Genomic DNA, 10,923 nt, shown 5'->3' on the forward strand with positions numbered 1-10,923 from the left:
ATCTGCCATTGATTTCAAGGGGCTGCTTCAATGAACTTAAGATCTATCTAAATAGGTTTCTCATGTTGTTGAAGTGTTTTAGCCAATTTTTCCTCATCAATTATGTCAAATTAATTCAAATATGTGGTGCGGATAGAATTTTAAAAAATCAAGGATCCAAAGAACTGGAATCTTCTTCCTGTTTTCTCTCTGCCCTTAAAATGGTTTATTGAAAGATCTCCAGTTGGTCCCATGCTGACAGATGTTTTATAATGTATAACTACACCAGTTTTCACCCTTTTAACTTCCATTATCATGAAGTCATTCTCTTCCACGACTTAAAATACAGCCAGGCTTTTCATTTTCCTCAACCAGAGGTGTACTCACATGATTTTTTCTAGATTATTATAAAGCAGCCTATTGCAGCTGCTGGAAGGGGCCTGAGAGTAGGTTAGGGAATACCCTCATGCTCCTTTGGAAATAGATTGGGCTCTGGAAGTCAGTCCGTCCAGTTTCTAGATGTAGATCACAGGTGTGAGTATTAGGGATGGAAAACCACAGCCTGAAGTTACAGGCAAGGGAAAGGCAATGTGGAAAATCTATTTTCAAACCCATCGTGAGACCTAAGCAGTAACAGAGTGAATGGTTACTTACCAGAGGATCTGTGGTCCTCTGATATGATATCCATGGCCATCCAGTCTCACCACTCTTCTCAATGTTTCTGCTTCCCTAAAACCTTCACATTCCCAGTGCTACTGCTCATGTTAAAGAGCAGCCTCTCAGTACATAGTTTAGTGTCCCACAGCACCGGCACAGTTTGTTCCAGTGGGTTCAATAGGGTGTGGGTGTGCTTGTACTCAGAGATGAACACAACCATTTCTATGAAACTGGAACATATGTGAGCAGATTAGGACAGAGACTGAAAGTATCTCTGTCCCTATAAAGAACACACAATTAATTTAAGGGCTGACTACACCACAGCTTTCAAATTCCTTTAACATCCCAGAAAATGCTGCCTCACCGTTAGCAGCTGTCAGGTTGTTAACAATTCAAGGATATGCACAGGCCTGGTTAATATTATATCAACACCCTCAGATGACAGAACCTCTCAACAAAGACTGCCAGTGAAAAACATGAAAAGTGTGGCTCTGGGCAAAGGTAATGCTCAGATGGACCCTAATAAAACCCTCACCATGTCAAGAGCAGCAAAGAACCTTTTATGCCTTCAAGGACACATAAAGAAACCCCCCGTGGGGGCAGGGGAGAAAGTCACTCAGCTTTGAGTCTTTCCATTGGAATTACCTCTGCTTCAAAAAGTGTAGTTAACTTCAACTAGGCACCTTTGATGAATATATCTGGTGTTTTCAAGCAATCATTTGGGCATAGCCTAAGATTTTATTTATTTTAGAGAGTGATAGGCAGAAAACACGACTTGGGGGTCACCTATGAGAAACACCAGCTCCAAAATACCTGAATCCTATGGTCTACTGAAAAATATTAGAATAAACATGTGCTATTCATCAGCTTTGGTTTCCTCCAGATCACAGGAAGGATTGCACAAAAGCATTTTGCAATTCCAGGGCCCAGGAAATGAAAAAGCTGCTGAAGTGGAAACAAGAATATGGATTGCACTGGAGCAGTTTTTTTGCTTGCTCCATAGAAAACTCTCTACTAACTCCTACCAAAACACAACCACAAAAACATGCTCTGCATGTCATTGGCTCGTTCACTGACAGCTGGAAAACAAGGGAGAAGTATCTGCTTTCCTACTGGGAATCTAATTCACTGCTACACTGCAGAATTACTTTGGTCTCCACTTTGGATCCTGTGCACCAGGGCAACAGCCATCAGCCAGTCCAGAGAAGCCAGACCTGCTGACTCACTTGCAAACTACATAATGCTCGTGGTTTTGTGAGGAAGGGTCTGCACAAGACAGGAAGGAAAATGAAAAGGATCCCTTGGCTTCTGAATTAAGGAAAAAAAAGAAGGTAACAAAAAGACAGGTGCTTCTCTCAACAGGGAAATAAACCTACCAACTGCCAGTATTATTATTGACCATCCAGAGTGTTTCAATGTAAAAAGACAACCTTATGGCCAAGTTTTACCTTGGTTCCACGGGGGCAGAAGGAAGGTGTGTACCTGTATTTTCATATTTTTCAGATGTTGTGTTACTCTTTCAATTGTTGCCAATTTTACTGATATAATAAAGCTAGAATTATCTTTAAGATGATAGAATACATAAATGCACACAAATCTACCATTAAAAATTCTAGAACTCCAGATACTTTAAAATAACCAGTGCACTGCTTTTAAAAAGTATGAGCAGTTGTTGTGGGTAATTCTGAGCAGTAATAATTATTTCTAGAATTAAAGACTATCAGTTCTGATAAATGAGAACTTACATGACCTTTGAGCTAGCTCAGGTGCCACTGGAAGTCTGGATACAGCTAACTTTTCCTGCTTCTGGGCCATACCATGACAGAACTGTGTACGGCACCAATAAACGTACACTAACTGTTGGGAGAAAACAAAAACAACAGTGTTAACTTTGTGGACTTAAGTGAGCTAAATAGAGAAAGGCAGTGTTTAGCAACAAGTATTGCGTCTGTCTGAAGCAGGTAAATATGAAATAGCTACTGGGATATTCACGTGTAAAGCTGATTTGGTGATCAGCACTTCAGAGAAAGAGCTGAGAAGTTACAGTGGACAGAAGCAAACGCAAGTCTCTGCATTGGTATGGTGAGTTATGTGCTTTGCAACTGTTGTAATGAGCAAACAACTAAATACACCACCTTGGGAAGCTTCACTTTAACACAGGTGACACCCACTGCGGGTGTTTTTGGGGTTTATGGGTTTGGGTTTTTCTTCTTTCAGCACACTATGTTGTGGTTTTGTGTCGTTTAGCAGGTGTCGACTTCTCGTTAAACTTTTGATTAAATGTTTTAACCCATCAGTGATGTGTCAAATAACTCTATCTCCTCTCCGAACAAAAGACAGGACAGCTCATGTAGAGATAACATCCCTGAAGCAGCATTTTATTTTATTCACTTAATTCCAAAACATTTAATTTAGAAGTCTGGCTTCCCAGTCATCCATCTTAACATGGGCAAATATTGACATAGAGTTGTCAGAATACACAGACAACTAAACAGCCAAAGAGTTTACAAAAAATAAATTCATGATTCTTCAAAACAACTGCAAAAGGTTACAAGTATCAAAACTCTTAGGTAGATGCACTGCATTTAAAGAAACTGTGCACATAAGTTAGAGCCAAAAAAACCAAATTTCTACTGAAACCTCACATTTCAAACAGTTTATTGTAAACTGATGAATAGAGTTGTCATTTCACATCAGCTTAACTGTTTTCACTGACTGAAAAAAATTTGGGGTGGCTAATTTACTTTGCATGCACAAAATGTACTGCCTAACAGAACTGTCAGCTCATTTCAAATGAAAAAAATTTAACTGGAATCTAGTCATCCTTAATCACTTTCCATTATCCTTTCCCATATTTTCCAATCAACAGGCAAACTAAAAATGCCTCCTTCTGCACTGCTCGAGTGCAACTAAGATAAATAGGGCCAATAAACCAATCAATCCATCAATGCCCATGAAGACTCATCTGAAACTGCTTCTCGATAAAGTGGACAGCAGATCTGAACAGCTGTACAATACAGATATGCTTAGCACTAGATATTTAGTGTGACTGTGGCAAGGAAATATTGGTGATGACGGGGATGGACAAGTGGATGAAAGAGGGATCAGAGGAAAGCTCATTAATTATTGCCCTCTCCTGCTTCTTCATCCTGCTGATCACTCGTCCACAGAGTGAGGTTATCTCGAAGTAACTGCATGATGAGAGTGGAGTCCTTGTAGGAATCCTCATTTAGTGTGTCCAGCTCTGCTATGGCATCATCAAAGGCTTGTTTGGCTAAAAGGCAGGCCTGCTCTGGGGCATTCTGGATTTCATAGTAGAACACTGAGAAATTGAGTGCCAGCCCGAGCCTAATGGGGTGAGTGGGCTGCATGTGCTCTTTGCTGATTTCAAAAGCCTCTTTATAGGCAGCTTCTGAGGCTTCCACGACACTGTTCTTCTTCTCTCCAGCAGCAACTTCTGCCAGATAGCGGTAGTAATCCCCCTTCATTTTCAGGTAAAAGACCTTGCTCTCATACTGGAAGTCATTGCAGTTCTTGATCAAGTATTTATCTAGGAGAGCCAAAACATCATTGCAGACTGTCTCGAGCTCCTTTTCTATCTTCTCCCTATAGGCTTTAACCTTCTCCAGCTTCTTCTCATTCCCATCTGCCATGGTCTTCTGCTCTATGCTGCTGATGACGCGCCAGGAGGACCGTCTGGCTCCCACTACATTCTTGTAGGCTACAGACAGCAGGTTCCTGTCCTCATTTGAGAGGGGCTCATTCAGCTCAGTTACCTGAAAATACAGACAAAGAGCAAATTTAAAGGGTTTGCCTTAGAGAAGAGTGTGCAAACTCCCTTCAGTACTTTCATCATGAAGCGCAAGATTCAAAATTTCTTCTAGAACCCAAAATTCCTTCTAGACAGGAGTAACTTTGTACCACTGAAAGTTTAAAACTGTTCTGCAGTCAGGACTTAAAAGAGAGAATTCCCCATAGTTCTCATGAAATAGAAGGGGTATTTAGAAGCCATTGCAAAGAACATTCACTGAATAAAAGTGAGGCAGGCTTGTGTAATGGAGAAGCAATCAGAGGAAGGCTCAGGTTTTTTAGGAAGCCTGCTATAATTATACAGACTACACACTTAGTGACGGACTTAAATGTACCTAGAACAGCAGATTTTGAATCTGGAGCACAGCACAGACACTGGAAGCCGGTGCAATTCTCTCATTTCTGTCCCCTGCTGCTTGCTTCATTCGACAGCAGAGATGGAAGCACTGCAGTCATTAAGCTGTGCACAGCACCAATGGAATTAGTGTTCCACGGTATCTTTCTGACACAATACAAAAGTCACCCTGATTTCTGCTAACTGGCTGCAGACAAATTCCAGGGATAGGACGTGAAAGAAACTGCACACAAACAGGACAGCAGATCAGGAATGAAGCCATGATCAACTTTGAACTGCTACTCCAAAAAAGCTGAGATAGAAGGATAATACTTCTAATACTGTATATGTAGGCCTATTTCACTTGATGTTTTCATTTAGGCTATCAGACTCATGGTCACTTGAAATTGTTCTACTTTTTAAAGTTTATACGCATGAAATTAGACTCAAAGGAATTAGGATGAAAAACGTAACTCCTCTACCTTACACATATTGCTTTAAAAGTAGACACTAGAATTCTAAGGATATGTACTTTGGTGTGAAAATAAACTTATCCTTGCTCAGACACTGTTAAAATCATTAACTATTTATTTAAAAAAATGTGCACGTTTACACTGCTTGACACCCAAATACTTACATACTACAATCAAGTCACAAATATTTACACTCTTCTGAGACTGCTGGGGTAGGCAGTGAACCTTCTAAGAAACGTGCTTGTTTCCAGATCAAAAAAAAACCCCTTTACATTAATTACAACTCTTACAATAAGAGAGTTTACTTTCAAATTTAGGTTTTGTTCTTAAAATCTATCAAGCCAATTAGTTTTATCTCCAAAATGACTTTTCCACAGTTCAGGAACCTCAAGTCCCAAAAGACACTGCTCTGCTCTAATTCTAATAGAATTAGAAGCAACCTACAGAGGATGAAATGCACTTTAATGTCAACTTTAATGACATCTTCAGAATCTTTATCACAGCTCCCAGTCAGTATTTTCCTCAACAATCTCCACCACAGCCCACCTAAATCTTCTCCAGTAAAGATATCAACAGTTCTTTTGCTGTTTAGTGACCAAAATGGGAGCATATAAAAGGAATCCTGACTAGAACCCTGGAATTCCTTACTCCACGTGCTATGAGTGTGGCAGTACTCCACCAGCTCAGAAATGACTTCTGTGTGTGATCCCACACAGGCCATACTCTGAGCTGAGCTCCTTTCACGTGGAAACCACCCCAAAGTGAATGTCCCACAATGGAGAGCAGCTCCATGGCCTGAGCCAGGTCAGTGGCCTGTGATGATACCGCTTTTGGCAGCCAGAGCCAGTTCTGAGCCAGCTGCTGCAAAAAGGACTGTACCTGAGGGACTACAGTCAGGTTAAATTATTAAAACTTGCCTGATACAAAGTTACGCACTCCATAATTTTGGAACAAATAGAAACCAGAGTAATGAATTTAAACCAGATCAGTTTCTTGTATCGTGTGGTTACAGAGCTCTACAGCAAGAGCTGGAATTTCTGTAGCCACATTTACCCCAGAGAAGGCCATGAGGAAGTCACCTCCTAGCAGGGGAGGGCACTGCTTACACTAAGGACAACTCATTCCCCTCTCCTACACAAACACACTTCATTAACCCCAAACCAGACACTCAGGGATAGGTACTAAAAATATAGAACATCCCAAATTTTTTAAGTCCATTTATATATACAGATAAAGCCTACTTAAACAAACTAGAACCTCAAGCTATTTTGTGTCAAAAACTTTAGTTCAAGACTTAGATTTCTTCCACTGTGTAGTATTTCTCACCATGACTAATTTAAAAATTCTGTATCTCACATCATCCACATTGCCCAATTTAAAAAGTAAATGATTTTTTACCACTATGTAGCTATATTGGAAAAGCAACATAAATCAAGAGGTCCTGAGCACTACCTCTTAGGATTAATACTGGCCCAAAAATGAAGGCCTTATGCAGCTGCAGTTTTTCATGATTTCTGGAATTCTCTAAACCAAAGGGTACCCAATGCTGCAATCTCAGGAGGCTGAGGCACTTGTTGCATCAACTGGGGACCTTTCACACTTACACCCAAAGCATCTTTCTGCAGTGTGCTGAGAAACAATTCTGTATCTACCGTGTAAGCTTTATGTGAACTAGCTGGAATCCTGGAGCATTTAATGAAGTGGGAATGCCATGCCCCATGGAAGAATGCCATTTACATATGATTGTATTTTCTATTAAAATAACTCTAAAAGTTACAAATTAATGGGTTTAGTTTACCAAACCCATTAATTTGTAGCAGCAACTATTTCGTTTTCCTCCCCTGTTTACACATTACAAGCAAACACACTGGAATTCTTCCATCAAAAATAGGTTGACAACAACAAAAATTTGTATTGAGCCATAAACTCCTTATTTAAGCTACAACTGCTACATGGTCTGGCTTTTTTCCTTTATAGAAGGAATTGATGGGAATAAAAAAGAAATGTTTCTCCAGATTTATGCTGACATGAAATGGCAGCCTTGTCATGCTTTTTTTTCTCCAGTGGTCAAAAATCAGGCCAATACACTTTCACTAAAACAAGTACTTGCTACTTTTGTCACTTTATGTTTTTGAAGTAAACACAATGCTGTTGGCTGTATTCTGTATTGTTAAGTGTAGTAATATCTAAAACCCAAATTAATTGTTCAGATTTCAGTTTACACTGAAAGCACACTACTTTCATACGGCACCTTTAAAAAGTATCAGATGTGTTACATTCAGAGATTTAAAAACAAAAAATCTTTTCAAATCAAGATATCAAGGATAATCAGTATTCTGAGTTAGAATACTGATTATCCTTCCTCTGGAGGAAGTCTAAATTCTCTGCATTGCAAGATTACTTCAATATTAACCCATCTGGATAAATCAAAGCTCTCTTAATTATCTGTTATTTGCAATCACTGAAACAGAAGTGTGAGCTGTGAGGACAGCCAGCCCTCGGAGCATTCCACAGAAGATTATGCTCAGACCTGCAAAAGCAACCTGAACCCTAAAGAGCATTCTGGAAATGGCCCTGTTGGAGTAAACACCTGCCAAAGACAAGTGATCAACAGAGGCTACATTACAGGTATGCAACAGTGTATGAACAGCTCAAAACAAGGCAACTGTTGCTTTTAAATTCAGATTGCTTTTTGGATTTTAAAAGTATCTGTGAGTTTCAAGCCTCCACTCACAAAGTGTTCTCGAGCTCCTAACTACAGAAGCTCAAGATCTCACAATTTATTTGCAAGCAGAAGTGGTGTTACAGAGGAGAATACCATGGCTCCAGATGAATGAAAATCGGAAATTAGTACAATTAGCAATTAGTACAGTCTGAAGACAACTGGACATACACACTAGTTGTAAGTACTTTATTTACACACTTCCTAAAGCGCAGCAACTGTGTTCTCATGGTTTCACACGAGCCCACAGACCATACATACACTGCAGGTCTGCAGGTCTTGCAGAAATATAAAGCTTTCTCCTAGTGACAGCTAGAAATTGTCTTCTTGAGCAGTACACTTTAGTGGGACCTCTATTTCATCTTTTTAAATGATCAGCTGAAAGAAGGGCTGTTACTATTACATCTTATGTATCAAGAACTCTAAAGATAGAATTATAAATACACCTTATTTTAATGTCTTGTGGCTCTGGTATTGAGACAGAAGTATCACTGGTTTAGAACTGGACTGGCCGTAATTATTTGTTACAACATAATAGCAAAAGTGAACAAGAGCAGCAAAATTAGTGTCTTTTTTACTGCCCTCATTTAAGGGAGGTGACATTCTTCCAACAAAAACGTGGACTCCATTTGAAGCCGCTCTTTTTCAAATTAAAATCATCTCGTGCCTTCAAACAGCAGCACCCTCAAGAGCAACAGTTCCTCCTGGGGCCTTTGGTGTTCACAGAGGACAGATGAGCCAGAACAAACCAATTGCAATCTGATATGGAAAGACACTGCTAAGCACCCAATGGCATTAACATTACCCATAATATTCGGAGCGTGTGAATACCTTGTTTTCAAAAAAGGGACTAGACATTATAGGTTTGATCATTCTACAATTTTATTATGTATCAGTACAAATAATTTGCATTGCTTGGTTCTGAAAGGAGCAGAGTTGCAAATGTAACATTGTTTAAACACATTTCACAGTATTCAACAGGGTACGGAATGCACTGAGAAACTGTTACCCTACAAAGAAGAGGCAAAAAGGCAACGTTAAAGCTCGGGAAATGCTCCTGGAACAGGGGGTAGCTTTCACACCTGGATGGAGCTCCTATTTTTGAGTCACCAGCGTTAGTGAGTGAGGCCTCTATTCGTGTCTTTTACGGTGAGGCAAAAGAAAGGACTAGAAGAGGAAGGGGCTCCTCTTGCTGTGTCCCCAGACAGCCCCGCCGCAGCGCCCATCCCACGGGACCAGCGCCCCCAAACGCTGGCGGCTGCCCAGAAGGGGAGATGCACCCCAAGGTGAAACCCAGCACCCCAGCGCGGTGGAAGGGAGGTGGGCGAGGATGGGCCCCGTCTGTGGCAGAGAAGGAACGCCCGGCGTTCCCGCCGCGAGGAGAGGCGGGCGGCATTCAAATGGCCGCACTGCGAGCCCCATTGGCGCGGTGGGGAGACCGAGAGGAGGGCATGGGGACGGCCACACCCCCGGGGCAGGGACAGCCGGGGAGCGGGAGGGCTGCCAGAGAGCGCGTACGGGGGAACGGAGGGGGGAAAGAAACAGATTTTGAAAGGGGGTGCTCGGTCCGGTTTGGACCGGCTACTCTTTGTCTCCTGTCCGCCGAAGGCAGGTAGTACTGGGCACCGCCCCGCACGGCGGCGAGGTGTCCCGGCGGGACGGTGTGGCTCCTGCTCCCGCCCTCCTTTCTTCACCGCCACGGGTGGGAGCCGGCGGCTCGCATCCTCCCCGGACCCGACCCCGCCTCGGACCAGCCCGCACTTCCTTTCCCTCCCTCCCCCGCCACTACTCTCCTACACACTCCTCCCCGAGTGGCCCTGACGGCCGCCACGCTACCGGCCCCACTCACCGACTTCATGGCCGAGGCCATGTCATCGTATCTCTCCGCCTGCTCGGCCAGGCGGGCTCTCTGCAGCAGCTGCTCTCGGTCCCCCATGGCCGCTTCCGTGGTGGCTGCCGGGCTGGGCTCTGCGCGCCCCTGAGAGAGAGCGGAAGGCGGGCGGGGATGTGCGGCCGGCCGCGCACGGGTGGCGGGAGCAGGAGCCGTAAGCGGAGCCGCCCGCTGGGCTGCGCCGGGCTGGGCTGTGCCGGGCTGGGCTGTGCCGCGCTGGCCGCCGCTCCCTCGCCCGCCGGCCGCGCTCCCGGACCGACCGCGGCGTGTGCGGCTCGGAGCCTGGCGCTGCTGCCGCCGCCCGCGCCTGCGCGCCGGGAAGGCAACGAGGGGGCGGAGCCGCGGTGCTGCAGGGGAGGGGAGGGGGCGCCGCTCCCCCGCGCTGTATTTCTAGGTGACGTCACTTGCTATAAATAGCCATGGCGGGGCGCCGGCCGCGGGCCGCGCGTGCGCGCTGCGAGTGCTGCATTTTCCTGCTGCAAAGGTGGAGGTGGGCGGGGGGCGCGGGCACTGCGGGACGGGACGGGACGGGACGGGACGGGACGGGACGGGACGGGACGGGACGGGACGGGACGGGACGGGACGGGACGGGACGGGACGGGACGGGACGGGACGGGACGGGACAGGACAGGACAGGGCACGGCACGGCACGGCACGGCACGGCACGGCGGGGCTCGGACACCGGCCCCGCCTCGCCCTCCCGGCCCGGCCTCGGCACAGCCACCGGCGGGCCGCGGCTGTCTGACCACGCTCGGGGTGACCACGCTCCGCGCTCACGTGCGCGACCCTGCCCAGCACCATGGCTGCTTTGTGCGGCCGCAGCCTGCCGGCCTTGCCTGGCAGCGGTGGCACGGCTGTGCCTCTCTCGGGGGAATAAGTGTATCCCGCAGCCCGGCTGCCTTGAAACAGCCCGAGGGGTGGGGGTGGTACCACCGAGCAATTCCACTACCTTGCCTAAGAGATGCCGATAAATTCAATTTGACTACATACTTGAATGTGTAATAGTCAAGCTCCTCTTTCACAAATTGACAGGCTACCATTCTCACATAAAAATCAC

General features: G+C 44.9%; 1 protein-coding gene across 1 annotated transcript; it reads right to left on the reverse strand.

Moving 5' to 3' along the window:
* Positions 1-2,987: 2,987 nt before the first annotated feature.
* On the reverse strand, positions 2,988-10,151 carry YWHAH (tyrosine 3-monooxygenase/tryptophan 5-monooxygenase activation protein eta). Its single transcript, XM_066199741.1, has 2 exons — positions 9,825-10,151; positions 2,988-4,412 (listed from the first exon to the last, which is right to left on the reverse strand). Exons 1-2 carry the CDS (start codon positions 9,909-9,911, stop codon positions 3,756-3,758), a joined length of 744 nt encoding a protein of 247 aa, XP_066055838.1. The 5' UTR covers positions 9,912-10,151; the 3' UTR covers positions 2,988-3,755.
* Positions 10,152-10,923: the final 772 nt, after the last annotated feature.

The sequence above is a fragment of the Chamaea fasciata genome, unplaced genomic scaffold, assembly GCF_029207755.1.
Source record: "Chamaea fasciata isolate MVZ Bird 193981 ecotype frontalis unplaced genomic scaffold, bChaFas1.0.hap1 SCAF_18, whole genome shotgun sequence".
In the NCBI taxonomy this organism is placed as follows: Eukaryota; Metazoa; Chordata; class Aves; order Passeriformes; family Sylviidae; genus Chamaea; species Chamaea fasciata.